Here is a 25,035-nt window from a genome sequence, read left to right on the forward strand (position 1 = left end):
TTCTCATCACCTACTCCGCACCCCAACTTCCACCCCACTCTCTGGTGCGGGGCCTGCACGGACCGTTTAGGGCCAGAGCTCGATGGTGTGAAAAGGCCGCATTTCTGCCGTCACTTTGCCGTTGGTGGAGTCAACCGTGCAGGCGTCACTCGAGATGGACTGACCTGAGGAGGTAAACCGGAAGAGCTTCGCATGAAGCTTGAGTTGAATCTTATGGCGTACGAGCTGTCAACCCGGGTCTGGTTAACCACCGGCCCGAATCTCGGAGGCCTCAAATAAGCTTTAAGTTATGCTTGCCATGATTCTTTCGACGACATGGGACCACAAAGCAGGCTCCTGGCGACGAATCATGAGAGAATCGGGCGCCATCCTTGTAAAGGGTTTCTGGGCAGTAAATCCGGGGAAAACATCGACACCATGAGCTGTGAGAAGGAGGTCCGCAGGGAAGGTCGATTGACTGGAGAAGAAACATCGTGAAATGATCTGTTGACATCAGGCACGCGATTGGCAGTCTGTCAGATGGAGCTGGTCAGCTCTGTTGGGCTGAGTGCAAGGCGTGGAGATTGGTAGTCGTCGAGTGGTCCACAAGATCATCCATGGCGAAAAGAAACGATAGCATAGAGATGCGTCGTTGGTGCGGTGGAGGTGTTGGTAGGTACCAACCGCCGGGGTCGAGCTCTTCGCGGAGCAATGTTTTGCCGTTCCGCGCAGGGTCCGTGCCGTGTTCGAGCTGCCCGCGGCCATGCCCGATTGACGACACCAAGCTGGCCATTGTCGTCAAACACATTTCCCTGTCACCGGATCAACAAAATGGAGGGTCTCTACTACAATGTGCAGAATGGGTAAGTCTCAGCCCGACCATGCAACACTTCAGCTGATTGCGAGACAGCTACATCGAGGGCATCGTACGCGGTTACCGCAACGCCCTTCTGACCGGCCAGAACTACGGAAACCTGACGCAGTGCGAGACCATCGACGGTATGCGCATCCATCCGTCATCTCCGCGAAGACGACTGACAACCTCTAGATGTGAAGCTTCAGCTCTCTCCGGCCTACGGCGACTTTCTCTCCGCTCTCCCTCCCAACCCGTCCACCTCCGCTTTGGCCAACAAAGCTACCGAGAAGCTAGTCTCCGAGTTCCGCTACCTGCAGTCCAACGCGACGGGCTCCCTCGCCAAGTTTATGGAGTACCTCACCTATGGATACATGATAGACAACGTCGCGTTGTTGATCACGGGCACGCTGCACGAGCGCGACACTAGGGAGCTTCTGGAGCGGTGTCATCCCCTCGGCTGGTTCGAGACCATGCCAGTCCTGTGTGTCGCCACCAACATCGAGGAGCTGTACAACTCGGTCCTGATCGAAACTCCCCTGGCAGCCTACTTCAAGGGCTCGCTCAGCCACCAAGACCTGGACGAGCTCAACATTGAAATCATTCGCAACACGCTGTACAAGAACTACCTCGAGGACTTTCACAATTGGGTCAACACGGACGCAGAGATGAAGGGCAGCCCGACGGCCGAGGTCATGACGGAGGTGCTGGAATTCGAGGCCGACAGGAGAGCCATCAACATTACGCTCAACTCGTTCGGCACAGACCTGTCCAAGGCGGACCGCAAGAAGCTGTACCCCAGCTTTGGCCGGCTGTACCCCGAGGGTTCCCTCATGCTGTCCCGCGCCGATGACGTCGAGGGCGTTAGGATCGCAGTCGAGGGCATTTCGGACTACAAGACCTTTTTCGACCAAACAGGTCTCGGCGGCGGATCCGGTATTGGAAACATGGCTGGCGGCAGCGGTGGCGAGAGCAGGAGCCTGGAGGACATGTTCTATCAAAAGGAGATGGAGATTTCGAAGTTGGCGTTTACGCGGCAATTCACGCATTCGGTCGTGTATGCGTGGGTGAAGCTCAAGGAGCAGGTAAGACAAGCATACTCTCATCCACGTCAGGAGCTAATCGCGCCCAGGAAATCCGCAACATCACTTGGATATCTGAGTGCATTGCGCAGAACCAGAAGGAGAGGATCGGCAACTACATTAGTGTGTTTTAATCCTCGAGCGCTGGCCCGTCTTTTTGAATATCCTGTAGCATGCTTTTCAGGGCGTTTTGGGCTTGGTGTAAATATACGTTCTTGTCACGACTTAAAACTGCTCGAGTCTACTGTCTTTGGTCCAATGAAGCCTGATGCCATGGAAATTTCGAGGATCTTGTCACGCCCACACGCCTGCCATGTAAAATGTGCCCCATGGGTATCAAGCTGAATGCAAGTTCAGCACGCCATCTCCGAGGCCATGCCTTTCAACTCCATAGCGAACGTCGCTCCCTCAGTCGCCCGTGTCAAGCTCCAGGTCCAGTTGAACCCCATTGCTCACGCCATAGTCCTCAAGCGTCAGCTGGTCCTTGAATGGCCGCTCGCCTTGTCTCTTCAACATGATTTCATACGGCTGACGACCAATCCTAGCTGCAACTTGCGCCTTGAACAACTCTGCAAAGAAAGTCAGTCTCATCCTCCCAAACCAGGCAGAAGACTTACTGATAGGATCGCTGGCCAAGCACGGTATCTGCGCCTTGGTGCCCAGCCGATCGTTGACCGTGACAATAATCATTGGCTCCGTCGTCGGCGCAATCTTGTGCTCAACCTTCTTCTCCTTCTTCTTGCCGTCGCCTCCCGCGGGCTTGTCCGGCGCGCTCGCCATGCCAAACTTGGACGCCACGTCTAGCGCCTCGTCCTTGTCGTTCTCGCGTCGCCGTTCACGATGACCTGGGCTACGCTCCCGCCGCGCTGGCCTTTGGCGGTCTCTGTCGCCGCGCGGGCTCCTCGAACGTCGTCGGTCGCCGTCTCGTCTGTTGCGGGCGTCATGGCGGTCGTCGCGGCGGGGCGGGGACCGGTTGGAGCGGTAGCCGCGCTGTAGACGGTCACCGCCGACTTCTCGCTCGCGCTCCTCTTCGAAGACGGCGCGAGAGGGCTTTTCTTTCCAACGGAAGCCTCCACCTCCACCTGTTTTGCGTGGGCGCTCGCGGCGGGGGGAGCGGGAGCCACTGCGAGATTTGTTGCGTGATTCCGGGGCCGGCGAGTCTGAAGGCATGGCGGCTGTTGTAGGTGCAGGAAATCTGGCGAGATCAACTTGCGCCGAGGGTTGTTGGTGTAGCTTCGATGGCGCCAGGCGTTGTCAGGCTTGGGCCGAAGCTGGGACCGGGATGGCGTCGTCAACGGCAGGGATCTTAGCGCGCCGGAAATGTGCCGATAGGGCTGAACTTGGCCGGCTTCGATGCCGGTGGGTGCGGGCAGCTTGTCGACTCTCCCATTCCACCAACAAGTCGACGCGCGCTGGTTGCGCATGGCTTTCCGCGCGGAAGACTCGAGAGATTCATCTGGTGGTTGATCACTGGCTCTCTACTCCTTTGTCTATCCCAATTGTCCGGCGCGAATATCCGTCCACATGGACCACCCCACCGATATCCTGGGCATCCTCTACAGCCCCGTCCTCCGCTTGATGCGCATGTTTACGCGCACCACTCCTCCCGGTCTACATGTCGCCCGTCCCACATCGACGACCGTCTCCTTCACCGTCATGACCCGCCCGCCGGCGATTACGCTGTCACAAAAGATCCAAGTGTACTTCTGGTACTTGCTGAGGATATGCCTTGGTGTGGTTATTCTCAGTCTGCTTTGGGCCAAGGCTCGCATGTACTACCCTCTGCCGGAGGAGGAAGGTTACGAACAATTGGTCTGGGAGAGTAGGGTTGGCTGGGGCTTGAGGAGTGCAGTCAAAGCCGTGGACGTGAGATTGCTCCTTGCGTTTGGCTTGTTCGGGCTATGGGCGGTGGTGAGGAGGGGCTACACCGGTATGTTGTATCTGCTATGCTAGGATAGCCAGACTAACGGTAACCTAGAGGAGTCCTTGCTCGTTCTCAGCGGCCTTGGTATCCAAACGTCTTCTTCCTCCCCAACCTACCTTTCCACGGCAACGACTCGCTTCATTCCGACGGCTGCCATTCAAGATATCTTTATTCATGAGGCGTTCAAGGGCTTCGAGGTCAAATTCTATCTCGCCTTTGTGGTCGAGGGAGAGGAACATGCTGTTGTCGTATTTCCAAAGCTGTTGCCTTCGAGAAGAATCATTGAGGAGGTATGGAGGGGGGCGAAAGCTTGTCTATACGAGCCAAAATCATGACATCAATTCAAAAACACAATATTTAAGGCCAAATTCTGCATAGGAGCTGGTTAAGCCCAAATTCCAATGCAAATACATCATGCCGTTGCACTTGATCTATCAGCCATCATATTACAAGAGTTGCACTTAGCACTCCAGTTGAATTGGAGTAAAGCAATCCAAATATGGTCCATTTCTCGAACACGAATCCACCGGGGCTACGCACCGCCACAGCAGCTGCGCCACCCGAGTTCCGTGCGTGTCATTGCATCCGCGACACTTTTTTCTTCTCACCTATCATCCATCGAGCATGAAGCGCGTCTTGCCGCGCTTCGTCCACTCGTTCTCTACCGCCCAGATTCGATCGACCAAGACCGTGAGCAACCGCAAGAAACGCATCATTGCCGCCACGAAATTCCGGATTTCCAACGACATCCGCAACAGCGAAGCCCTACACGCCATGGAGACCAAAGCCTGGACGGACCAAGAGTTCCTCGCCCGCCGAGACGAGATTGAACAGCGCCTAGCCCGAGTCTCTGAGCTTGAGCAAAAGCTTGCGCACAAGAACGCGGCATACGGCTCCGCTGCCACAGATTCGACCAACATTGTAGCTGCTGCTGCGACCGCTGCTCCTTCGGTGGCGCCGTTGAACCCTCAGATACTACAGAAGAAGCCGAAGCCTCCTCCGAAGCCATTCGATCCCTCTCGATACTCCACGCGCCTCATCGCGCTCAAGTTTGCTTACTTGGGCGGCAACTACTACGGCTTCGAACACCATGCCAATTCAGCCAAGCCGCTGCCGACAATCGAGGAGGAAATGTGGAAGGCTTTGAAGAAGACAAGACTCATATTTCCAACGCCGAAAGAGGGGCAAGGCGAGGGCGAGGTCAATTGGGACGGCTGCGACTATTCAAAATGCGGCAGGACTGATAGAGGCGTGTCTGCGTTTGGACAGGTCATTGCCATTAGGGTGAGGAGTAGCCAGCCAAAGCCAAAGCCAAGAAAACAGGAAGACGATTCAAATGGTCAAGCGGTGGATGATGTTGAGGAGGCTCCGTTTGATGACGTTCGTGACGAGCTGCCATACACGCGCATGCTGAATGCAGTCCTTCCGCCCGACATTCGCATCCTCGCATGGTGCCCGAACCCACCGGCCAACTTTTCCGCTCGTTTCAACTGCAAGGAGCGTCGCTACAAATATTTCTTCACCAATCCCGCCTTTGGACCCATGTTTGGATCTGCCGGAGTCTTTGATGGCTCAAATGGACGCAAGATGCGTGAAGGATGGCTGGACATTGAAGCCATGAAGGAAGCTGCCAGCTATCTGGAAGGATCGCATGATTTCAGAAATCTGTGCAAGGTCGATCCCGCAAAGCAAATCACCAACTTCACTCGCCGCATCTTCCACACCTCGATTGAAAAATGGAGTCCGGGCTCGGGCTTCGCCAAGTACACAAACAGCCTGGGTCTACAAATACCAGGTGTGGTCGAAGAGCGCGAGAAAATCACGGGGCTATCGAGCGATTCTGCCGACGCGAATGGTCCTGGCGTCTTTGTATTCAATGTCCATGGATCCGCGTTTCTCTGGCATCAGGTTCGACATTTGATTGCTGTCCTTTTTCTGGTCGGCCAAGGGCTGGAAAAACCAACGATCGTCAAGGAGCTTTTGGATACAGAGACCAATCCCACCAAACCAAAGTACGAAATGGCGGCCGATGCGCCTCTTGTGCTCTGGGACTGCCTGTTCCCAGACCTCGAGCAAGGAAAGGAGTCGGATCATCCTGAAGAAAGCAGACCTGACAGTCTCAATTGGATCTACGTTGGCGACGACAGAATAGCGGCCTCGCCTGGAAGCAACCGCTCCTCTGGAATTGGCGAAAAGTTTGGCAAGAAGGGCGTCATTGAGGACCTGTGGGAAGTCTGGCACAGTCGGAGAATTGATGAGGCGCTTGCTGGCAGTCTTCTGGATCTGGTTGCATCTCAGGGGCCTCAATCTTCAGCAGAAAACGAGGACGACGCTCCTGCAAAGATCACAAGGTAAGTCAAACCACCTTTTGAAATTCAATCCGGCTAACGCTTTACAGGAGCGACAGAGTCTACGACGGCAGTGATGGCGCTAGGCTAGTAGGGAAATACCTCCCAATCATGAAAAAGGAGCGCATGGAGCCCGTCGAGGTCATCAATGCGCGCTACTTGGCCCGGAAAGGACTCAGCCAAAGGGATGCCCCAGCGAATAACGAAGCAGACGAATAGAAGCGAGTCGCCAATTCTGCTTCGAAGTCTTTGTCCCAAGCAACTGTCTCGGCCCACGTGTGCGATTTCCTTGTCTTTGTCTCTGCAATTGGCCCAGACAAAGGAGATGAGGCGAGCTTGGCCTTCTAGAACCTTGAATTACTGGGTCAACAGTCTATATGATGTAGACCCTTGAATCTTTCCACTACTCACTTTGTACTTACCTCCCCGCTTCATCATGGCGCACTCGAACGAAAGCGCAACCAACGTCCCCACCACGCTCGCCTACTCCCATCCAACGACGCCGCACCCGTCTCGCAGCCAGCCAGGCTCGCCATGGTCAACTTCGTCCGCATCAACGCAATCGCCGCAAGCCTCGCGCCTCTCAAATGTGTACGCGCCGCGGACGTTGACTCCACAGCAGCAAACACCTTCGGCGGCAACTGCTTTATCACAAAACGACCACTCAGCATCTTCTCCGGCGGCACCCGACCAAGCCGAGGGGGGAGAAATACCGACGGCATCGGCGTTGTCTCAGTTATTGCGGCTGGACGAGGTGCTGAGGGACGCCGAAGCATATTTGACGGCAAGGGACGAGTATTTTGGCGCTTGGCCTTCAGTTGCTGAGAAAGTGGAGGACTCGGCGAAGGAAGCGTGATGTGCATTACATCGTGCTGGAGGACAATTTCATCTATCAAATAGAAAACGTATGGATATCTTGAGTGGAAAAGAATAATGACCGCCGTACTACATGGGATTCGGGTGGTGGACAGGTTCCCTTGCTTGCTCTCCCGGCGTACACAGGTGAATCTGACAGAATTGCAAATGATGAAGTTTTCGTGCTTGAACCACAACTCCTCGCTAACCAAGACCGACCGTTTCTTTCTTTTTCGTCTCTCGTCTTCACTTTTCGACGACATCGGCTTTGCGGCCGCGCGGGCTGACGGGTATCGGCTTATTGACAAACGGCTCTTCTTCACTGCTATTCCGCTGGGCATGGCGCTCCTCGTATTCTTTTGATGCGACTTTGATGTCTTCGATCTGGGCCTTTGTCAAAGAAGGACCGCTGGTGGTGACGAGAAAGCCGTCGCGGCCCTGAAAGATGCGGGTTAGCTGGAGGGGAGCTGATGACAGGGTTAGTCTCACTTGATGGGTAAAGGGTCTGACTATGGCATCGGGACCGCAGTGGTAGCGTATCTCGCTTTGGATGACGGCGCGCGAGATGCCATAGCCGGGGACAAAGTAGTTGTTCAACGCCGCGGTGGAAGTGGTGGTGGTCATTCCGGGCATTTCGACTTGCAGCTGGAGAGAAAAAGAGCGGACAGGCCAGTCTTTTAAGATGCACGAGGCCAGATGATTGCATCTGTCCCGCTCGCGCGCTCGTTGTGCATCGCGGCATCCCACGTTACTCGTTCGCTGAGCTGCGCGGACCTTTGGGCTCTGCCTCTCGCCTCACTGGTTTCGCCTCGCTCTCTGCCCAACAGGCAGGCTGCTCCATGTCGGGCACCACCACCACCACCACCACCGCTACCAACTACCTACGACTCCACCTGTATCACGGCGGGCGGATCCTCCAGCCCTTTGCCAGCTGGCTCGCTCGCTCCACACTGCACCGCTTTAAAGCCCCATGTCGCCAATCGCCACCACCACCGCACGCGCATCTCCACCGCGCCGGCCCGTCTGTACGCAGGTGGCATTCCCACTCTTTTCATTGACCCGTCATCGCGTCGTTCCACGATCCTCTTTCGCTCGGGTATCGACTTGATGCTGCGAGTAATGCTCGGTAGAGGGCTGGCTGCATTTTGATGATACCTGGGGCGACACACCACAATCGTCCCTGAGAGGACCGGCAGACCAGACCGGGTTCATGGGCACAAGGTCTGGATATCCTTCCCGCCCGCCCTTGGGAGCTGACGGACGGAAACGCCGTGTTCCTCCCTACCGCGCACGCGCACGGCTGCAACATGAGGAACCAAAGCCGGATTGTCTCTGGGATCTCGGTTCACGTCTCCGCCGGCTCGCTCGCTGGCGACAGATCCACCAGTTTACCTGTCACAGGGCGACATTGTCGGAGCCATGACTCGCACACAGCTCTCGTCTTTGTAGACCTTGGTTCGGTAGGTACAACAGCCTACAAACTCAATGCAAGGCCACCTCAGCACCTCGCTCCCAAGTCGGCATGGCCGTCGACCAACAACGGCGGACCAGCCATGCAAGCCTGACGCCGACTCGCATGCCGCACCAGGAGGGCAGGTCGTTGACAGACGATTGGACACACATCTCCGGCCTGTCTTGCAAACGACCGACGGCCGGTCAGCACGGTCAAGAAATGTTCCTTCTCCGGCTCTGGTCGTTTGTTGCTGAGGCGTCGTCGTCAGGCTGCACTACATCCTCCACCGTCGTACCACTTGGGCGGACAACTCATCCAGGTGTGGAAATGGTCCAGCAGAGTGCGCAAAGATCACCGGCCAGCTTGCTTGGCCATCCGGGAACTTGTATTCTCCGTGGTCGCACATGCCGCCAACGCTCACGAATGCCAGTCTTCCCTTGAGACTACCACAGCCAGGTGTTTGCGGAATCATGGCCGCGTGGTGGCGAAAATAGTCCAACGCTGCCATTGCCGGCCCCGCAAAATTGGACCAATGCGGCTGTTTGTGGTTGCTGGAAAAGCAAAAGGTGAGAATGCACGCACGAAATAAACTTTCCAACTGCAGCAGAAACCACGCGAGGCTACCCGCCAACCACCAAACGCAAACGAGGACGGCGGACCGGCATGCTCGCAGTAGCAGCTCGAGAGCTTGCTGCATGAAGAACTATCATGTACATGTAGGTGTGCGCTGTCAGAGCAACCGGACCGACGGCCATGTATCAAATCGCTTCGACAAGTGGACGTGGTACGTATCTCAGAAGCATCCTCCATGTCTCCAGTCCTGTCTCGACGTCTCTCCTCTGACTTGATGTGACATGTCGACTCAATCTCCTCCGCGGGATCCAGGCGATGCCATTGGATGCTGCTCGCCGTCTGTCTGCGTGCTCGCTTGCCTTCTGCGACTGCCATGACGTGCCTGTCTTCGGCCGGCCCAACCGGGAAGACAACTACAGATGCAGCCGGTGCTCTTTTCTCGGAGAATCGAACGGGCGCAGCGGACCGCTCCAAGATGGAGAGGAGAAGCAGACGCGGCTGTGCTGTCGTTCTGCCATGCGCGCTGCTGACCGGTTGGTAGGGCTGGACGCGCACTGTACTGCGCTGCGCTCTCACGTCGTTGCAGAAGTGAGGCGGAGGGATCAACGAAGACGTCTTGTCTAGTCTAGTCCGTCGCGCACGCCTGGACATGCAAACTTTAATTTCTCGTCGAGCACTTCGCACGCGCAGCGCTCATCTCGACTTTAACGGTGAGATTTTTGCCTTGGAGTTTTGGAAGCGTAGTCTTTCTCATTCACGTGTATCCCTTCCCTATCTGTCTAGGTATTCATATCTTCTTCTCTCGCACGCCCAGTTTGGCAATCATATCGTCCATCTCCAGACTTTCATGCCGTTTGTTCCATCCTGCCTTGCTGCCCCGTCTATCAATACCTGGCTAGAGCTTCGCCTTGCTGATGGTTCAAGAGCTTGCCTTCCTTTGCCCGGCATGCCTGGTTGGCACAGCTTTTCGGTTCTTTGGGTCCTCTGCAAAGGCATGGAGGATGAATGAAATGACGTTGATCGACTGCCCAACCCAGCATATCTGCTGGACCCGTCAATCAGGCCAGGCTCGATCTCGAGAGACGCTTTGCTTGGAAGTGGTTGCCATTCGCACCCTGTTACAACTGACCACATTCCAGGCTCGAGACAAAGAAGTGGCTAGCTGAGTGCTCGTGGACATGGTTCCAGAACCTTCGCGAGTCCCACCAGGTCCATCGGTCTCTGTATTGCCTTGGGTCGTCCGCGCGAAGTTGATTCTGGTTTGGGAGCTTCTGGGTGGACGCATGAGCTGTCTCCAAACGACCCGGACAACCCTCTTCTTGATTCAACAACAGTTAGTCGTTGGCACTCACGCCCTGATTCTGCCGATCTACAAACGGTGAGACCGGTTTCTTGCAAGTCGCCACCGGCCAAAGCACGTGGCTGGAGAATTCTAGCCCTTGGATCTACGCTTCCAACGCCAACTCTCTGTCTCTTTTCCAAGTTTTTTGGCTGTTGCTACGGCGCTTTTTTGGTCATTCGCCATCTGCTGTCGGGCTGAGATAGGTCTGCTGTATGGAGAAAGACGCCACTGACGGGCGGCGACGACTCCGAGGAGGGCCAACACCCAAGGCGCTGTTTGGACATTGCTGATGATGTATCTGTGCAAATCATATAAAAGCCATCTACATATCCTCCTTCTCCCGCTTTTCCTCGTCTTCTTTCCTTACCCACTCATTCTCATTTCCGCTCCTACAATCTCGACCAAATCTGAAATCAATCTACGTTCCTCTGATCCCACGACGCACTTGCTCAGTCCAGTCCCACAAAAGAGCCATGACTCTTCTCCCCGTAGTGTTATTTTTCCTCTCGCTCGTCACGTACTCGCGTCTTCTCTTCGCGGCTCCGGCTCCGCTGTCGTCGGACGGCTCCCCTGACCAGGGCGGCACCGGCCAGACATCGATCCAGGACGCATCGCAGCCGTTTGTGGGCACCAACGAGACGGACGGCACGATGCTGGGCGTGAGTGCCGCGCATCCCCTGCTGTGCTCTTATCCCCTTTTCCATCCTCCCCCGTGCGGATTGATTCAGTGCATACCACTGACGAGGCGGTGGTGAGCAGGTCTACTACTGCACCGCGCCCTTCTGGAACGCGCTGCCCAGCGTCGACGCCGCATGCGTGTACTCCTCATCAACCTCGTCTTCCTCAGACACAGACGGCGACAGCACCGCCGCAGTCACCGTGAGCGACCCCTGCGTCTCCCTCCGCGGCACGACTGCCGCCGCCCAGGGCAAGCCGCAGACCACGTGGTACCGCAATGTAGCCAGCTTTGCGCCGGATCAGGGCGTCGTTTGCATCGTCTATGAGTAGTTCTCCTCCGTCTTCTCCCTTTCTGCTACTATTCCAGCAGACTTACTGACGCTCGTGATAGTGGCGACAAGTGCACTGGCGCCTCTCTGCGCATCACCAACCCCGGCTTCCCAGATCTCGGCGTCGTTGGCTGGGCGAGGCGCGTTGCTAGCTACGCCTGCGTCGGTGCCTCAGCTGATGAGGAGGGCGACGACGACGACGCTGGAAAGACGGCGCAGGGTGGCAGTTGGTTCCTTGGTGATGGAGATTGATCGAAGAAAGGCGTGAGTGGACGATGTTGTTGTTTTGGGCACTTTGCCTTTTTGTTTTGGTACTTTGTTCTACTGTGCGTTTGCCTGTGGTGGTGCTGGTGTGTTGAATGTGCTGCTCTTCCTCTCCTCTAAGGCCTTGGGCCATCTGCTCGGGAGTGTGTCTCGACCTGGCTTCATTTGGCTTGATCTCTTTTAGATTGCTCTTCTGCGGGTACTTTTACTGTACCATACTCAGTCCTCAACGACGCCTCTGTGCGTCCTGCGTCGAAATTGAAGCGCTAGGAAATGAATGAACCTTTGGGACAACACTGTCATTGGAGATGGAGTGAGAGGCAGGCAAGTCAACCAAAGATAGGCAAACCGAAAAGGGTGTCATCAATTCGTCCTAACCTCCATACCCGTCCGTCCATCCATGCCAGGGAATCAATCATGCAGCCAAACGGCCTTCCATACCTGTACCAATATAACCCCACCCACCCAAACATACCTAGGAGTACCTGCGGCGTTAAAGACTAGTGCCAAGAAACAGACCTTTTCCACCCGAACCCCAGACCTTTCATGCGCCACATGCCGAGCATCCCTTAACACGTGCAACCAATCTATCCGTCTTGACATCAATAAACCTCGCTGAAACTTTTGCGGCTGCGGTCTTTTGCCCGTTGAATCTTCTTCTCCAACTCTTCCTTGGTGGTTGATTCGCCGCTGCTCAAGCGCGCTTCCTCGTCGTCTGCATCGCAATATTCGGCGCCGTGATCCCCGTCTCCGAGGGCGTCGGCCCGCGCACCAGCACCCATGCCGCTCTCTTCTCGCCAGCTCCGCTCAGTCGTGTTTCGCCGTCGTGATTTGGATCGCTCCTTTTCGCAGCCGCTCTTAGGAGCTGAAAAATAGTCGCTATCCTCTGAAAAGCCTTCGACTGGAGTGCCGGCGCCGGAGCGAGATCCACCAAAATCGCGGCCTGGGTGTAGACGAGCGCGCACCTCGGGGCTCGAGTGGTCGTGATTGTTGTCTGCGTCGGATGAGGGCGGCGTGCCGTCCACGTCGGAAGTGTCGCCGCTGCCAGGAGTGTTCCCATTTTGTCGAGAGCCGTTTGTCGTCGGGGATGGGTCGCCGGCAGGACTGTCAGATTGTTCTGGGGTGGGAATGACGGCCGGGGGCAAGGAGAGAATATCAGAAGTGTTTTGGCGCCGTGTTCGACGAGGAAAGTTTATCTTGTCGTGATCGCAGCCATCAGCACATCCACCCCATCGACGTGCTGGTATTGAGGGAGAATTTGGTTGTGGCGGAGGTGGCCCCGTCTCTATGGCCTTGTCGTTTCGTCCCTGCACTGAAGCAGCACGCCGCTTTAAATCCGACCAAGTACGCAGTTGATTTTGTAGAACGTATTTGCCGTTGTCCAGGTTTTGCTTCATGAGGATGAATTCGCAGTGGTTGATGTTGCGCAAGTCTTCGAAATACTCGACGGACCAGTGGTACCTGGGCTGTTAGAGAGGCCCTCGATTTGCTTGTGGAAGCTCACCATTTCATGAGGAAAACCCTCGTCATCAAGCCATGCGTGACCAAGACGCAGACGCTTGGAAAGTCGTCCTCCCCAAATTGTCTCCATAGGCTCTCGTTGAAGCCGCTAATTCTGTCGTAGGCGTCTGCCGCACTCTCGCCGTTGGGTATGCGGTAGAAAAAGTGTCCGTAGTCGGCGCGCTCCTGCCACATGCGCTCCATCTCGGCAGAACATGGTTGAAAGTTGCCAAAGTCACATTCTCTCAAGCGGGGTTCTTCGTAGACTTTGATGTCGCTGCGAGGAAAGGGAGAAGGAGTCGGATCGTCGGCGGTCAGGGTGCGAAGGATGCCCTCGGTGGTCTCACGAGTGCGACGGTAGGGCGAGGTGAAGAACTGGACGGTGTCTTCGGGTTTGAGCAAAGATCGAAGGCGGCGGCCGGCCTCCTCTGCCTGTTGGAGGGTTAGCAAGGTGTGACTGTCGGCGTGTCGGGGCACCAACCTGCTGCCATCCATCTGGGGTGAGCTTCACGCGGTGGTCTGGGACGAACTGGTGTATATCGCGGTTCTTGTTACCCTCGGACTGGCCGTGACGTATCAAAATGATCATCTGCAGGGAAGCAGCGGGTTAGTTTTGAATTCTGTGGCAGACGCCAGAGGGACGGGAACGGCTCACCCGTGGCTTGCCCATGATGAGTTGTGGAGACGGAGTGGGGATGGGGATGGTGAGAGGGGGGAGCTCTCAAAAAGCTGTTGGGACGTCCTTGGGTGACAGCATCGGATGGGGTGAAGGTCAGGTCAGGCCAAGCATCACTCCCTCACGTACAGTACCTGCAGAGGGCGGAGGGCGACACCGCACCGCACCGGCAGGGCAAGCGGGACCGCGCCACCCTCTCCTCCGCCACCACCACCACCACCACCACCACCACCACCATCAGCATCCGCTTCATCTGCCGCCATCCGGCCCTGTTGCTTGCTCATCACATTACACATCCGATCCACCCCGACTGAGCCCTCCACTCGACTCGTCCTCGTCGACCCGCCGTCGTCGCCTCGCCGCACGTCAGCAGTTTTCTCCCCGTCTTCATTCGCCGCCCCGCACGCACGCGCCGCTCAAACGAAACAAAACCATCCTCGACTCGCGCAAAGTTTGAACAAGCGCCAGCATGTCCGAGCCCATCCCCGAATCTGTTCCCACGAGCGCAGACCCGCGCACCCACCGTCCAACCAAGAAACGCGCCCTCTCGCCGGCAACCGCCCAAGCAAACCAACTGCAAGCCCTCTTCAAAAACGTCGACAAGGAAGTCAACCTCCCAAATGGTCCCAAGTCGAAGAAGCTGTCCGCTCCGCCTGAGATTGTTGCAAACGTGCAGGGTTCCTCGGCGGGTGCGGGCTCGGGCGAGTTTCACGTCTACAAGGCTTCGCGGAGGCGCGAATACGAGCGGTTGCGGATGATGGATGAGGAGAAGCGGAAAGAGGATGAAGAGAGGGAGTTTGCACGAAAGCGCGAGGAGATGAAGCGAAAGGACGAGGCCAAGACGAACAAGAACAAGGCCAGGCGCGAAAAAGCCAAGGCGCGGAAGCAGAAGAAGGACGACGATAAAGTTGAAGAGAGCGGCACAAGCAAACTGGGACCCAATATCAACGCTCTGAAGAGGAACCGCGAAGACGAGCACGAGGTCGAGCACCAAGACAACCCTGAAGAGATTGGTATCGTCATCCACGATGACTGAGCGGGAAGATTGCTGCCTTCAAGAGCTGAAGTAGCATAAGAATTCAAGTTTGAGGCTGATTCGACGGCTTGAATTCCCCGAGTACGAAGTTTCTGCTTGTCGCAACGATTCCGACCCGATCGTAGCCTCAACTCAAGACGCATGAGCATGGCTGAAAGGACCGGCCAAACATGCAAATACCGGATTCGTAAGTTAAATGGCGTCGAGGTTCCATCGAATGCATGGCGTGGCATGATCGAGCGGGAATCTGCCGTGTGTCCTTGGACAGCATCTGAGACCCCGCTTTGATGGTCCACGTCCAGGAATTGTGGCAGCCGCTCATGCGCTCGCCAGATTGCAGACCTAGATCGTGCAAAAGTCGAGATGCGGTCGCGGTCTGGTGATTTTCTCAGTCAAAAGATCGTCCTGGAGGAGTATGTCAAACCGAGTTTGTGGCATTTGAAGCTGTCGTGCTATCTGGGACAGCAGGTCCCAACACATGGCACCAACCGAGCGAACCTACTGCATAGAGCTCAATTTTCTTTTGACGTCTGTTGTTCATTTCTTTTCAAAATATCCTGCATTGAAATTCGTCCGTCGTATTGCTCGAATCATCGTGCCTACTGGTCACATTCTAAAGACACTAATTTACTGCAGCAATTTCCAGGCCAAGACCTGGCCTACCATGCCCTTTTGTCGTTGACGCCCCTACGACCTCTTTTATTGTTCATGGATCCCGGAAAATTCATGGCCAAGCCCGACTTCCTGGCTTGCGTTTTGCAACGGCGTTTTGCGGCCGGCATGAATGAACGGACCAGCCAAACCCCATCAGTGCGCAGCACGTGGAGACCCACAGAACCTGAGCTTTGACCGAGGCGCTGGACACGAAAGTCAAACTCGAGCAAGTGGCTGTCCGTGATACAATTGAACACTCGGAAATTTTGTCAGCCCGGTGGAAGCTGATACAAGCTTTGGCTGGACCGCGTTCCACGACATGACGGCCACCAGGCGAAGGATTCTGTGGATGAAGAGTCGACGATTCGAGATGGACTTCCGAGACAGGTAGGTGTCATGATAACAGTAGGGCGACGGAAGCAGGGGTAGTGCCGCGGCCCCCGGTGGTTTTTCCGCAAAAATGTTCCACCTCGACGGCGCAGCCGATAGCCAGCATTGATTAAGATCATCATGGCGAGAATCATCGTCTTTGTTGCCTCGTGGCTTACCCCTGCAGCCATCACTGTTGGTAGAGGCCAAGTGGATGCGGTGAAGAGAAACAAATCATGCGCCGGCCTCGGGGCGCGCCATTGGTCATGGACGGCGCAACGCAGGCCAAAACGAGCTGGGAGAGGCGTTTCTTTCGCCGCTTATCAAAAGCAGCGGCTGGTCGACGTTGGACGAACAAGCATCCGCGTGATGAGCCCCTGCGGCGGACCCGACGACGATTCCACTCGCGTCCGCGTTTTCGTACGCCTGCAGTCTGCGCAATATAATCCTGTACATGCTCGCCTCTGCCTCTGCCAGGTTGCTGCTCACGTACATCATTGCCCCACGCCAGATTGCATAAATGCATACTATCCTCCGACACCTCTCCTCTGCCCCGACTCGACCACATCCGTGCCATGGGCTCCCGCTCGTTACATCACGTCATCACCCAGAACTCGATAGCCTTTAATGCCTTTATTTATGGGTGAGTCGCTTTGGATGCCACTAGTCTGCCTGCTAATGAACAAGATATGCTGGCCACTCGCTTGTCACGCCTCACGCGCCGCTTTGCCAGATCTGGTGGACCCAAGAACGCATCGACGACAGAGTCACGGAAGAATACATCGCATCCCGCCTCCGCTACGAATCCAAGCAGAAACTCGTCACACCGCTGGCCTTTGACGGATTGACCGACGACACGTACCTGGACTGGATTCTGGAAAAGGCAAAGCGATTCTTCCTGATTCTCTGCGAGATTGGCGTGCCGGAGCAGATTTTCCGCATCATCGACGACTCGTGGGACGACGATGAGCTGCCCATATCGCTGGACGCCGTCGACCGGCTGGGTTTGGACGAGGCGCTGAACAAGAAGTTTTACCACACGCAATTCACCTTTCTGCTCCGGGAGCTACGGCAGGGCAGCCATGTCGACTATGGCGAGAACGAGGCGATTCCGCTCGAATACGTGCACGCTTTTCCGGCCGCGGCGAACCTCCAGCATTGGTCGAGGGTCCATCTTCCCGGCGGTGCGCAGAAATTTGTGCGCAGGCGCATTTCACTCGGGGAGGGCACGTCAGAAGCAGAATTTCGGAGGGAGGTCAGACTGGCGCAGGCACTGCAGCACGACCACATTGCGCCGGCATGGGCGTCATATACTTCGAAAGGAGATGGCTTTGTGCTATCGTCGTTTGTGGGTCACCACACGCTTCAAACCTTCATATACCACCGGACCGCTCCCCAGTACATGAGGCTGTCGAAGAAGGAACGCCAGAAGCTGGTCCTGGACTGGATGCACTGTTTGGTCGACGCTGTCGCAACGCTACACGCATCTTTCCTCATGCATGGCGCCATTTATCCGTCCAACATTCTCATCGACCACGACAACAACATTGCCTTTAGCGACATTGGCACGCTCCAAAGCTTTCAGAAAGACAAGCGCAACTCCTCCGAAGAAATGTACAACTACGCCGCCCCTGAAACCCACGAATTCGCCCTGTTCCGTCTCCTCAGCCCCATATCCAGCCCCCGAGAATCGCGGCGGTCGTCAGTGGACAGCTCAATCTCCTCTCTCACATCGGAGAGTGGGCGCTCCAGAACGAGGAAGAAGCTGGGCCCGCGAAGTACTTCATTCTCCGGGAGGACCCCCGATTTCACCAAGCTCAACAAGACCAAGCCGCTCGACGACGATATTGTGCCATGGAGCAGTCCAGAAGCCGACATTTTCTCCCTCGGCTGCGTCTTCCTCGACATGCTCACCTTCATGCTGCGCAAAAAGCCCGGCGACTTTGTCAAGCACCGGACGACCAAGCACAAGACCGCAGCAGGCAACAAAAGCAACACGCGCACCGACGCGTCGTTCCACTCCAATCTGGGTAAATTAGACGCATGGATGGAGTTGCTGGAGCGACTGGCCCTAGAACAAGACGACCGCCATTTTCGCGCCGTTGGTCCCTTGCTCCAGCTCGTCCGCGACATGGTCCACCGCGAGCCGTCGGCGCGTCCAAATGCCTACGTCGTGGCAGGACGCCTTCGCGACATTCTGTTCGACAGCGCCGCCCTCGTCTCGCTGCATTGTGAGGTCCGGCCGCGCGTGCTGCGCATGGAGCATCCGGGGCAGCCGTGGACGGCGCCGATCAAGACGAGACCGCGCAGTCCGTTGCCGCCGCCCCTAGTCCCGCAACCTCCAGACCTCAAGCCCATTCCGGAAGACGAGGCGGCGGAGGAGGAGCGCGCGCGTGGGGAGTTCGTTTCACATGACCAGCTTCAGTGTGGTTTTGGCGATGTGATACCACCGGAGATGTCGTCAGCAACGCTGCGCCATTCCATGGCCGACTCGATGATGAGCGAGGTGACAGAGGCGACATTTGTTGGGTCACTGAGCCCGCCGCGGCCCAAGTCGGTGCGCTCACTGAAATCGGTTTGGAACCACAGCTTCGCTGCCTCTCCGGGGAGTGGTGGGCGATGGAGCTCGCTCAAGGCGGCTGGGAGATTTGTCAAGGACGTGACGTGAGCGTGAGGCCAGTGTGATGTGTCATTGTGGTGCGGGAAAGACTGATCCTACCTTCGGTTCGCCCCGTCCCGCTAGGTCATCAGGTGTGGGACAGCTTGGTCAGAGGCTGCCGTCCATCGTCGTTCTCGAGGTACCCGGGTCTTCCGTATGTACGTGTGCAACTCACCGCAGCAGCCGGCGAGCCTCTTGATCGACTTTTTCAACCTCTCCATCGTCCAACACCTAACCAGATCCAAGTAGCAGTCGGCCGCTGCCTTCTACAACTTCCATCGTTCCACAAACGAGCCATCGGCACCTCGAATTCGCACGGAGCAAAGTCCATGACAGAGGGAACATCAACTCGCCCGCAAACGCAAAAGCAAATCCCACAAACTCTCGCACCAACAAACCCGCGGTTAGATCCACAAGCACCTATTTGCGCTGGCTGGTTTTCAACACGCATTCCGCCAAAGACAGAGATTGGAAGATTGCACACGTAGACCCGACGCGTCGTCACGCAGCCACGAACCACGTCGACCCAACAGACTGGAGCAAAAAGCAGCCATGACGCCACTCTATGCACGCCAATCCAGAAAGAGGAAAAAGTAGAGCCGATTGCAGGAAAATTTCTTCTCGTATCAACGAGGAAACGAGAAAAAGGAACGACCGTGGAGGAAGACGACGAGCGCACGAAACCAGTCCGTCCGACTCATCTCTCCCATCATCATCAACCTCAAACAGGATGAGGCGACGCGCATGCATGCATGCACGTTTGCGGAAGCATGAGGCGTGCGTCATTTTGACATGAGAGGAAACGGGAAAGGAGAGATCCGATCTGCCAGCCTGCAGCTTGACGCCTGTCTCTTGTCGCGGACAAATTGACCGAATGTCCGTCCGTCCGGGTGATTTTCATCTCTTTCCTCATGTTCCTTGAGCGTCAACGAGCAAAAGCAAGGGCGATTCGTGAGCGGGATGGTTGCGTTTGAGTGTGAGGCGGGCAGGGCTGGTGTCAAATTCAAGGGAAAATTCTGGCAGACGTCAGGCAGAGCGAGTTGAAAGAAGGAGGAAGAATATACCCATAGAACACTTGCTTCATCCCACGTTACACTCAGGCAAGCCAAAGCTGCTTCGATGTGCCTCGGCATCTTTCCTGCTGCCTCCGCAAAAGGCCTTTCCACACAACGGCTGTGGAGGTGTGTTTCAATTGTTGTCCTCGCCTCGCCCCAAGCCTGTGTTCTTGTTTTCTGTTTCTGTGACACTACCAAAGATCTACGAAACGCAGGTATCCGTCCGGTCAGCCACGCGCGAGGTTCGAGAGGCTGGGGTGGCAGAGACGCACGCTCGGTGAGGGATGGGAGCCAGGGAGCTCAACCGGGAGAAGTTGGGCTGCATCCAAGTCGCACGAGCAGCAGATTGGACTGCGCTGGAATGGCGGGTAGGTGCTCCACGCGAGAGGGGCAGGAAATTGTCATTGTGGTACAAAACAACACGCGCGCGACGGAGGAGGTGGGGGCGACAATGGCGAGGAGATGAGGAAGCCGAGCTGGATGTAACGACGCGCCAAAGAGGCGGACGAGCGTGGACGGCTCAAGAGCCTCGCCGAGTGAGAAGTGTGCTCTCTTTCTATTTATTTTCCCGGTTTTTCCTTCTCAGCCTCATGGACAGATGTTAAGAGATGGGCAGCCCTTCCCCGACCGTCCTGTGAGTCAAGGTACTCGCCGCCATCGGACGTCGTACCTAAGATCTTTCCCGTCACGACCGTGGATTTTGAGGCAGTTTGGGTGTCTCCAGGGCGGAAGTCGATACTCAACGGCGCCAGCTGCGGAAAAGCCGGAGATGTCTCGTCCCGGGAGGAGTCATGGCATCAAAATACTTTCCATGGGAATCCGACTCGTGGTTTGGTGTTCATGAAGCATCAAGCTCTGTCTTGATCGTACTGGGCTTCGTCGGTGCCATCAGAAGCCTCGAAATGGCGCTGTATCGGTGAGCGCACAGGAATCAAACACGGATAGAAGATGTCCAAAGGGGCATCCATGGTGGTGTGCAGGTTGAGGTGTTGAGCAGGCATGCAGTTGGCGTTTGTGCCGTCAACGGAAACGCTCAAGCAAACGCGTCCACCTGTCAGTCAGCCGACATCAAGCAGGAGAAGCGATGCGGCGAGGAGTGTAGGCGTGATGGTAGGTTGGGGTGACGGGAGGCGGGAAGGTTGGAGGGGAATTTTGAAGTCACTGACGTCAAGCAGCCAAAACAGGAAGGCACGACCCCGGCAGTACCCTTTTCCCTCCCAACGCGACCGTAGCCGAGTCTCTGGCAAACGACATATTATCGGCCGTCATGGATTCGCTTAATTCTTCGCTCTCTGTTGGTTCCACGAAGTTTTCTCTCTCCCAGCCCTACCACCGCATCATTTATGCAAACGCAAGGTAAACATTTCCAGTGTCATTCCGTGGTGATTGGCTGACTAACAGTATGCAGACGATTGAGTGCGCTCCAAACTTTGTTCCCAGTCGGCACCATGGTTTCCTTCTTGTTCAAGGTAAGCCTGGCACTCCACTTCTACTGAGGCAGCTTTGAGCCAACTCCCCTTCTTCCTCAGAAAATCGTGGACGCTCGTCACCGAATGCTCGCCAGCGGCGACTCGAAGGAAACGCGCATTGGCCACGGCAAGGACAAAGACAAAGCCTCCAAGGGCCCGACTACCGAAGACACCAACGACGACTCTGTTCTTGAGCCGCCAGACCGCGACAGCAAAGAAGATGGCTCCAAGACTCCGACCAACGACGGCGGCAGCGACTACGACTCCGATGTCGAACTTTCAGACCGCCACCGAGCCCTGTTCGCCGCCGCCGACGAGGCCGCTGCGCGGAACCTCGCGCTCATGGTAGAGGTCCGAGCAATGCGTAACATCCACAACACGGAACATCTCCTTGACAGGCACGCGGTAGAGGTGGAGCTCCAGAATATTCTGGGCGAACAACGCGACAACGAGATCGAAGTGTTGAAGCAACGCGTCGAGGAGCAGGACAGGGTGATTGAGGAGATGGAGAAAGAACTTACGAGACTGAGGGAGGAGGTCTTGATGCACTCTCTTGCGAAAAGGAAATCCTAGGAAGCGGTGGTGTTGGATGGTGACTGGGTTTCCTGGGCATGTTTGAGCGCGGCGAATAGGGAAACCGGCTTGGCTTAGGCCTGTTTATGTGCTCTGGTTTTGCATTCAGTCACCTCCGTAAGCTTTAAGAAGGGTGCCAATAGCAGTCTTAGACATCAACCGCGCATCCCACTCGGCGTCGCTCCATTGCTCCGCACGATTCGCTTTAGGTGCGCTGTGTTGTAAGGTGTTACAAGGTGATATCCCCCCCCCCCCCCCCCCCCCCCCCCCGGCCTTCACTTTCAATCCAGTCGCTCATCGTTATCTCTAAGATCTCTAACCGCTATGTCTAAATTCTATAACAGCCGTAAGTGAGTCTGCGACGACGACGATAAAGATAGCGATACTGTTACGGCGCCTGTTATAGAATTGAGTAGTTAATTCGCAGCGTCGTCTTATTAAGGTATTCGCGCCTATCAATGAGGCTCTAGCGCCGCGCGCGCGTGCCTAAGGCAGCAATATCACGTGACCTAAGTGAGGCTTTACTTATATATATTATATACTCTATATACTATCTAGCTAGAAAATCTTACTTATTCTTTACTACTCTCTTTATATAATAATAGTAGCTAAAAGTAGATTTCTATTAAAAAGTAATAGATTAATATCTAATAAGATAAGTTATATTATAATATCTAATTATTAGGCTATAATTTAAAGAATCTAGATACTAGAACCTAATTTAATAAACCTATTATATAATCTTATAAGCTAGGCTTATTAAGTCTAGCTATTAAGTAAAATAGTATTTAATTTTTTTTTTTTTTATCTCTTCCTTTTCTTCTCTAGTTTAAATTTAAAATAGCTAAATATATTATTTACTTCTTTAAGTCTTTTATAAATCTAAACTCTTTTCTTAAATATTTAATATTACTAATTAGTAGATTATATATTAATCCCTTTATACTATACTAAGAACTATAATACTAATACTATATTTAACTACTATTTTAATAATTCTAATAACCTACTATTCTTAAAATCTAGCTACTATTAATATAATACTAGATCTATTTTATTTTTATTTTATATTAATAAAATTAAACTAGTCTCTTTTTATACCCTTATCTTTAAGAAAAATTCTATAAAGATATTAAATATTAAAAAATTCTATTATACTACTTCTTCTAATCTTTTTAAAATAAAAAAAGATAAAGCTATAATTAATCTAGCTAATATTTTTTTATTTTTAATTAAAGATATAGATTATAAGTCTATTATAATTTATAATTAACTTAGCTCTAGCTATATTAAAATAAAAATTTTAAACTTAAAATTTAATTTTATCTTATTTCTTTTTTATAATTCTAGCTACTTATACTTTATATCCTTTTAATTTACTTTTAGCTACTATTTTAATAACTATTTTAAATTAGTTTCTTTTACTATTAATTATTTTTTTAACTTTCTTCTAGATACCTTTTTAAGATACTTTAAGCTTATAAAAAAAAAACTTAAATAGTAGAGTATTTCTTTTACTTACTACTTTTAAAAAAAAAGATACTTTATATTAAATAAATAAACTTTTAAATAAACTTTAAGCTCTTTAATATACTTTTATAAATTCTTAAGACTAAGTTTTCTACTATAATAATTTATTTTATTAATAAAAAGCTATATATTTATCTCTCTAATAGAAGTTAAATAGGATATAGATAGAAATATCTATTTATACTATTATTTAAACTTAATTCTACTTTAATTAAGATCTTTTTCTTTAGAATAGAGCTATTAATATAAACTACTAATTTTTTTATTATTATTTTAATATATATTATACTACTCCTTTAAGATATAGTACTTTAATTATTAGTATTAACTTACTAGTAAACTACTATATAAAAAGTTTTAATTTTAAAAATAAGTTTAATAGTAAGGACCCTATTAAGTTTATTCTTTAAAAATATATAGTAAAACTTAAACTTAAAATAGATACTCCTTTATATTTCTTAAACTATTAAATAAACTACTATATATTTAAGTAACTTAATAAACCCTTATTTAATTTTATAAATTACTAGATTATAAATAATTAAGCTATATTATAAGATTTTTTAAATAAAATTAAAAACTATACTAGAGTTAAAAACCTAATTAAAAAGACTTATTATAACTTACTATAAGTTAAATAGTAAAATAGTAAGAATATTATATAGTACTATTAATATCTCTTAGTTTTTTAGAACTATATTAATATATTTAAAAAGAACTAGTTTAGGGGTTAGGGTTAGGGTTAGGGTTAGGGTTAGGGTTAGGGTTAGGGTTAGGGTTAGGGTTAGGGTTAGGGTTAGGGTTAGGGTTAGGGTTAGGGTTAGGGTTAGGGTTAGGGTTGTACACGGTCACCGGCACTGGCAATGCAATTCTTTCCAACCGAATTTCCCTACTTCTACAACCTTCACGGGCCGAGCGTGACAGTGGAATACGGCCTGTTCTTCGTCCCTGGTTGCTTTCATCTGGGAAACGCTCTCTCCACGACAAGGAAGCCGACATCTCCATTGTCGTAGGATCTTCCCTCCACTTCGACCCCAACATCTTCATCACCATGACCGACCTCGGAATGCTTTCAACCGACGGTCGTTGCCGGGCGTTTGACGAAAAGGGCTCTGTTATGTTCGTGGTGAGGGGTATCTGCGCTGTGGTTCTCAAGCGGCCGCAGCGACGCGGAGTTGAGCGGAGACTGGATTCGCGCAGTCGTGCGTACCACCGGAGTAAACACACGACGGTCGCAAACAGGGTATTACCTACCGAACACGGACGCCAGGAGGCGCTCATCCGGGCCACGTACGAGAATGCCGGGCTGGATCCCGCCGAAACCCAGTACTTCGAGGCCCACGGCACTGGCACGAAGGCGGGTGATCCGAACGAGACCCGCGCGATCGGTGCTGTGTTTTTCTCCCCAACAGGAACGACAACATCGTCGTCGGCTCCGTCAAGACCAACATTGGCCACCTGGAGGGTGCGTCCGGCCTTGCGGCTCTCGTCAAGACGACCATGGCCCTCGAAAAAGCCCAAATCCCGCCGAACATGCACTTTGAGACCCCAACCCGGCATCAAGTCAGCGACTGGAAAATCACCGTTCCCCAGAAGTTGATGGACTGGAAGCCCGGTTCCAACCGGTGTTCGCAGGGCGAGTATCAACTCTTTTGGCTACGGAGGTACCAACGCCCACGTGGTGCTCGAGGATAACCAACCGCCCGAGCCTATCGTCGAGGCTATGCACTTCTCCCGGAGCCTTTGGCTCCCATGCGTCACTCAGAGGCCCTTCCTTGCTCCTCTTTCAGCCCACACCGACAGGGCCGGCAAACTTCAGGTTGCACAGCTCATT

At 53.3% G+C, this 25,035-nt stretch overlaps 12 protein-coding genes across 12 annotated transcripts; 9 read left to right on the forward strand and 3 right to left on the reverse strand.

Moving 5' to 3' along the window:
- The first annotated feature begins 770 nt into the window (after positions 1-770).
- J3D65DRAFT_643024 (V0 complex, c/d subunit of ATPase) lies at positions 771-2,322 on the forward strand. The gene is made up of 4 exons (XM_066802049.1): positions 771-842; positions 890-978; positions 1,028-1,917; positions 1,965-2,322. Exons 1-4 carry the CDS (start codon positions 811-813, stop codon positions 2,046-2,048), a joined length of 1,095 nt encoding a protein of 364 aa, XP_066649875.1. The 5' UTR covers positions 771-810; the 3' UTR covers positions 2,049-2,322.
- Positions 2,098-3,160, reverse strand: J3D65DRAFT_643026 (putative ubiquitin-like protein). The gene is made up of 2 exons (XM_066802050.1): positions 2,532-3,160; positions 2,098-2,483 (listed from the first exon to the last, which is right to left on the reverse strand). The coding sequence occupies exons 1-2, from the start codon at positions 3,082-3,084 to the stop codon at positions 2,323-2,325; spliced, it is 714 nt and encodes a 237-aa protein (XP_066649876.1). The 5' UTR covers positions 3,085-3,160; the 3' UTR covers positions 2,098-2,322.
- Positions 3,161-3,297: 137 nt separating this feature from the next.
- Positions 3,298-4,262, forward strand: J3D65DRAFT_643027 (phosphatidylinositol N-acetylglucosaminyltransferase). Its single transcript, XM_066802051.1, has 2 exons — positions 3,298-3,844; positions 3,893-4,262. Exons 1-2 carry the CDS (start codon positions 3,439-3,441, stop codon positions 4,171-4,173), a joined length of 687 nt encoding a protein of 228 aa, XP_066649877.1. The 5' UTR covers positions 3,298-3,438; the 3' UTR covers positions 4,174-4,262.
- Positions 4,263-4,612: 350 nt separating this feature from the next.
- J3D65DRAFT_562674 (pseudouridylate synthase-like protein 3) lies at positions 4,613-6,405 on the forward strand (the record flags this gene model as incomplete). The annotated part of the gene is made up of 2 exons (XM_066797578.1): positions 4,613-6,189; positions 6,237-6,405. 2 exons carry the CDS (start codon positions 4,613-4,615, stop codon positions 6,403-6,405), a joined length of 1,746 nt encoding a protein of 581 aa, XP_066649878.1.
- Positions 6,406-6,889: 484 nt separating this feature from the next.
- J3D65DRAFT_643031 (uncharacterized protein) lies at positions 6,890-7,683 on the reverse strand. Its single transcript, XM_066802052.1, has 2 exons — positions 7,531-7,683; positions 6,890-7,479 (listed from the first exon to the last, which is right to left on the reverse strand). The coding sequence occupies exons 1-2, from the start codon at positions 7,672-7,674 to the stop codon at positions 7,288-7,290; spliced, it is 336 nt and encodes a 111-aa protein (XP_066649879.1). The 5' UTR covers positions 7,675-7,683; the 3' UTR covers positions 6,890-7,287.
- J3D65DRAFT_643033 (uncharacterized protein) lies at positions 7,684-8,428 on the forward strand. The gene has a single exon (XM_066802053.1). It carries the CDS (start codon positions 7,738-7,740, stop codon positions 8,188-8,190), a length of 453 nt encoding a protein of 150 aa, XP_066649880.1. The 5' UTR covers positions 7,684-7,737; the 3' UTR covers positions 8,191-8,428.
- A 2,087-nt stretch (positions 8,429-10,515) lies between these two features.
- On the forward strand, positions 10,516-11,811 carry J3D65DRAFT_179540 (uncharacterized protein). Its single transcript, XM_066794327.1, has 3 exons — positions 10,516-11,068; positions 11,169-11,413; positions 11,479-11,811. Exons 1-3 carry the CDS (start codon positions 10,883-10,885, stop codon positions 11,666-11,668), a joined length of 621 nt encoding a protein of 206 aa, XP_066649881.1. The 5' UTR covers positions 10,516-10,882; the 3' UTR covers positions 11,669-11,811.
- A 37-nt stretch (positions 11,812-11,848) lies between these two features.
- On the reverse strand, positions 11,849-14,011 carry J3D65DRAFT_643040 (phosphoglycerate mutase family protein). The gene is made up of 4 exons (XM_066802054.1): positions 13,836-14,011; positions 13,662-13,769; positions 13,185-13,612; positions 11,849-13,141 (listed from the first exon to the last, which is right to left on the reverse strand). Exons 1-4 carry the CDS (start codon positions 13,848-13,850, stop codon positions 12,283-12,285), a joined length of 1,410 nt encoding a protein of 469 aa, XP_066649882.1. The 5' UTR covers positions 13,851-14,011; the 3' UTR covers positions 11,849-12,282.
- A 43-nt stretch (positions 14,012-14,054) lies between these two features.
- Positions 14,055-15,074, forward strand: J3D65DRAFT_179560 (uncharacterized protein). Its single transcript, XM_066794328.1, has one exon. It carries the CDS (start codon positions 14,326-14,328, stop codon positions 14,890-14,892), a length of 567 nt encoding a protein of 188 aa, XP_066649883.1. The 5' UTR covers positions 14,055-14,325; the 3' UTR covers positions 14,893-15,074.
- Positions 15,075-16,298: 1,224 nt separating this feature from the next.
- J3D65DRAFT_179589 (kinase-like domain-containing protein) lies at positions 16,299-18,876 on the forward strand. The gene is made up of 3 exons (XM_066794329.1): positions 16,299-16,558; positions 16,603-18,732; positions 18,827-18,876. Exons 1-2 carry the CDS (start codon positions 16,491-16,493, stop codon positions 18,581-18,583), a joined length of 2,049 nt encoding a protein of 682 aa, XP_066649884.1. The 5' UTR covers positions 16,299-16,490; the 3' UTR covers positions 18,584-18,732; positions 18,827-18,876.
- Positions 18,877-19,087: 211 nt separating this feature from the next.
- On the forward strand, positions 19,088-20,178 carry J3D65DRAFT_643048 (uncharacterized protein). The gene is made up of 2 exons (XM_066802055.1): positions 19,088-19,590; positions 19,639-20,178. Exons 1-2 carry the CDS (start codon positions 19,535-19,537, stop codon positions 20,093-20,095), a joined length of 513 nt encoding a protein of 170 aa, XP_066649885.1. The 5' UTR covers positions 19,088-19,534; the 3' UTR covers positions 20,096-20,178.
- Positions 20,179-24,252: 4,074 nt separating this feature from the next.
- Positions 24,253-24,896, forward strand: J3D65DRAFT_672694 (thiolase-like protein; the record flags this gene model as incomplete). The annotated part of the gene is made up of 2 exons (XM_066803509.1): positions 24,253-24,527; positions 24,614-24,896. 2 exons carry the CDS (start codon positions 24,253-24,255, stop codon positions 24,894-24,896), a joined length of 558 nt encoding a protein of 185 aa, XP_066649886.1.
- Positions 24,897-25,035: the final 139 nt, after the last annotated feature.

Source organism: Phyllosticta citribraziliensis (assembly GCF_038025025.1).
Source record: "Phyllosticta citribraziliensis strain CPC 17464 chromosome Unknown J3D65scaffold_17, whole genome shotgun sequence".
NCBI classification, from domain to species: domain Eukaryota; kingdom Fungi; phylum Ascomycota; class Dothideomycetes; order Botryosphaeriales; family Phyllostictaceae; genus Phyllosticta; species Phyllosticta citribraziliensis.

Coding starts and splice junctions, on each gene's coding strand:
- J3D65DRAFT_643024 (XM_066802049.1), top strand. CDS start 811: ATGGAGGGTCTCTACTACAATGTGCAGAATGG. Junction 843..889: donor TACTACAATGTGCAGAATGG/GTAAGTCTCAGC, acceptor ATTGCGAGACAG/CTACATCGAGGGCATCGTAC. Junction 979..1,027: donor GCAGTGCGAGACCATCGACG/GTATGCGCATCC, acceptor GACAACCTCTAG/ATGTGAAGCTTCAGCTCTCT.
- J3D65DRAFT_643031 (XM_066802052.1), bottom strand. CDS start 7,674: ATGCCCGGAATGACCACCACCACTTCCACCGCGGCGTTGAACAACTAC. Junction 7,480..7,530: donor TCAGACCCTTTACCCATCAA/GTGAGACTAACC, acceptor CGCATCTTTCAG/GGCCGCGACGGCTTTCTCGT.
- J3D65DRAFT_643040 (XM_066802054.1), bottom strand. Junction 13,613..13,661: donor CCCCAGATGGATGGCAGCAG/GTTGGTGCCCCG, acceptor ACCCTCCAACAG/GCAGAGGAGGCCGGCCGCCG. Junction 13,142..13,184: donor AGGGTTTTCCTCATGAAATG/GTGAGCTTCCAC, acceptor CTAACAGCCCAG/GTACCACTGGTCCGTCGAGT.
- J3D65DRAFT_643048 (XM_066802055.1), top strand. CDS start 19,535: ATGGTTGCGTTTGAGTGTGAGGCGGGCAGGGCTGGTGTCAAATTCAAG. Junction 19,591..19,638: donor GTCAAATTCAAGGGAAAATT/CTGGCAGACGTC, acceptor GGAAGAATATAC/CCATAGAACACTTGCTTCAT.
- J3D65DRAFT_179589 (XM_066794329.1), top strand. CDS start 16,491: ATGGGCTCCCGCTCGTTACATCACGTCATCACCCAGAACTCGATAGCC. Junction 16,559..16,602: donor TTTAATGCCTTTATTTATGG/GTGAGTCGCTTT, acceptor CTAATGAACAAG/ATATGCTGGCCACTCGCTTG.
- J3D65DRAFT_643027 (XM_066802051.1), top strand. CDS start 3,439: ATGGACCACCCCACCGATATCCTGGGCATCCTCTACAGCCCCGTCCTC. Junction 3,845..3,892: donor GGTGAGGAGGGGCTACACCG/GTATGTTGTATC, acceptor ACGGTAACCTAG/AGGAGTCCTTGCTCGTTCTC.
- J3D65DRAFT_179560 (XM_066794328.1), top strand. CDS start 14,326: ATGTCCGAGCCCATCCCCGAATCTGTTCCCACGAGCGCAGACCCGCGC.
- J3D65DRAFT_179540 (XM_066794327.1), top strand. CDS start 10,883: ATGACTCTTCTCCCCGTAGTGTTATTTTTCCTCTCGCTCGTCACGTAC. Junction 11,069..11,168: donor CGGACGGCACGATGCTGGGC/GTGAGTGCCGCG, acceptor GGTGGTGAGCAG/GTCTACTACTGCACCGCGCC. Junction 11,414..11,478: donor GTCGTTTGCATCGTCTATGA/GTAGTTCTCCTC, acceptor CGCTCGTGATAG/TGGCGACAAGTGCACTGGCG.
- J3D65DRAFT_643026 (XM_066802050.1), bottom strand. CDS start 3,084: ATGCCTTCAGACTCGCCGGCCCCGGAATCACGCAACAAATCTCGCAGT. Junction 2,484..2,531: donor CTTGGCCAGCGATCCTATCA/GTAAGTCTTCTG, acceptor CTTTCTTTGCAG/AGTTGTTCAAGGCGCAAGTT.
- J3D65DRAFT_643033 (XM_066802053.1), top strand. CDS start 7,738: ATGATTGCATCTGTCCCGCTCGCGCGCTCGTTGTGCATCGCGGCATCC.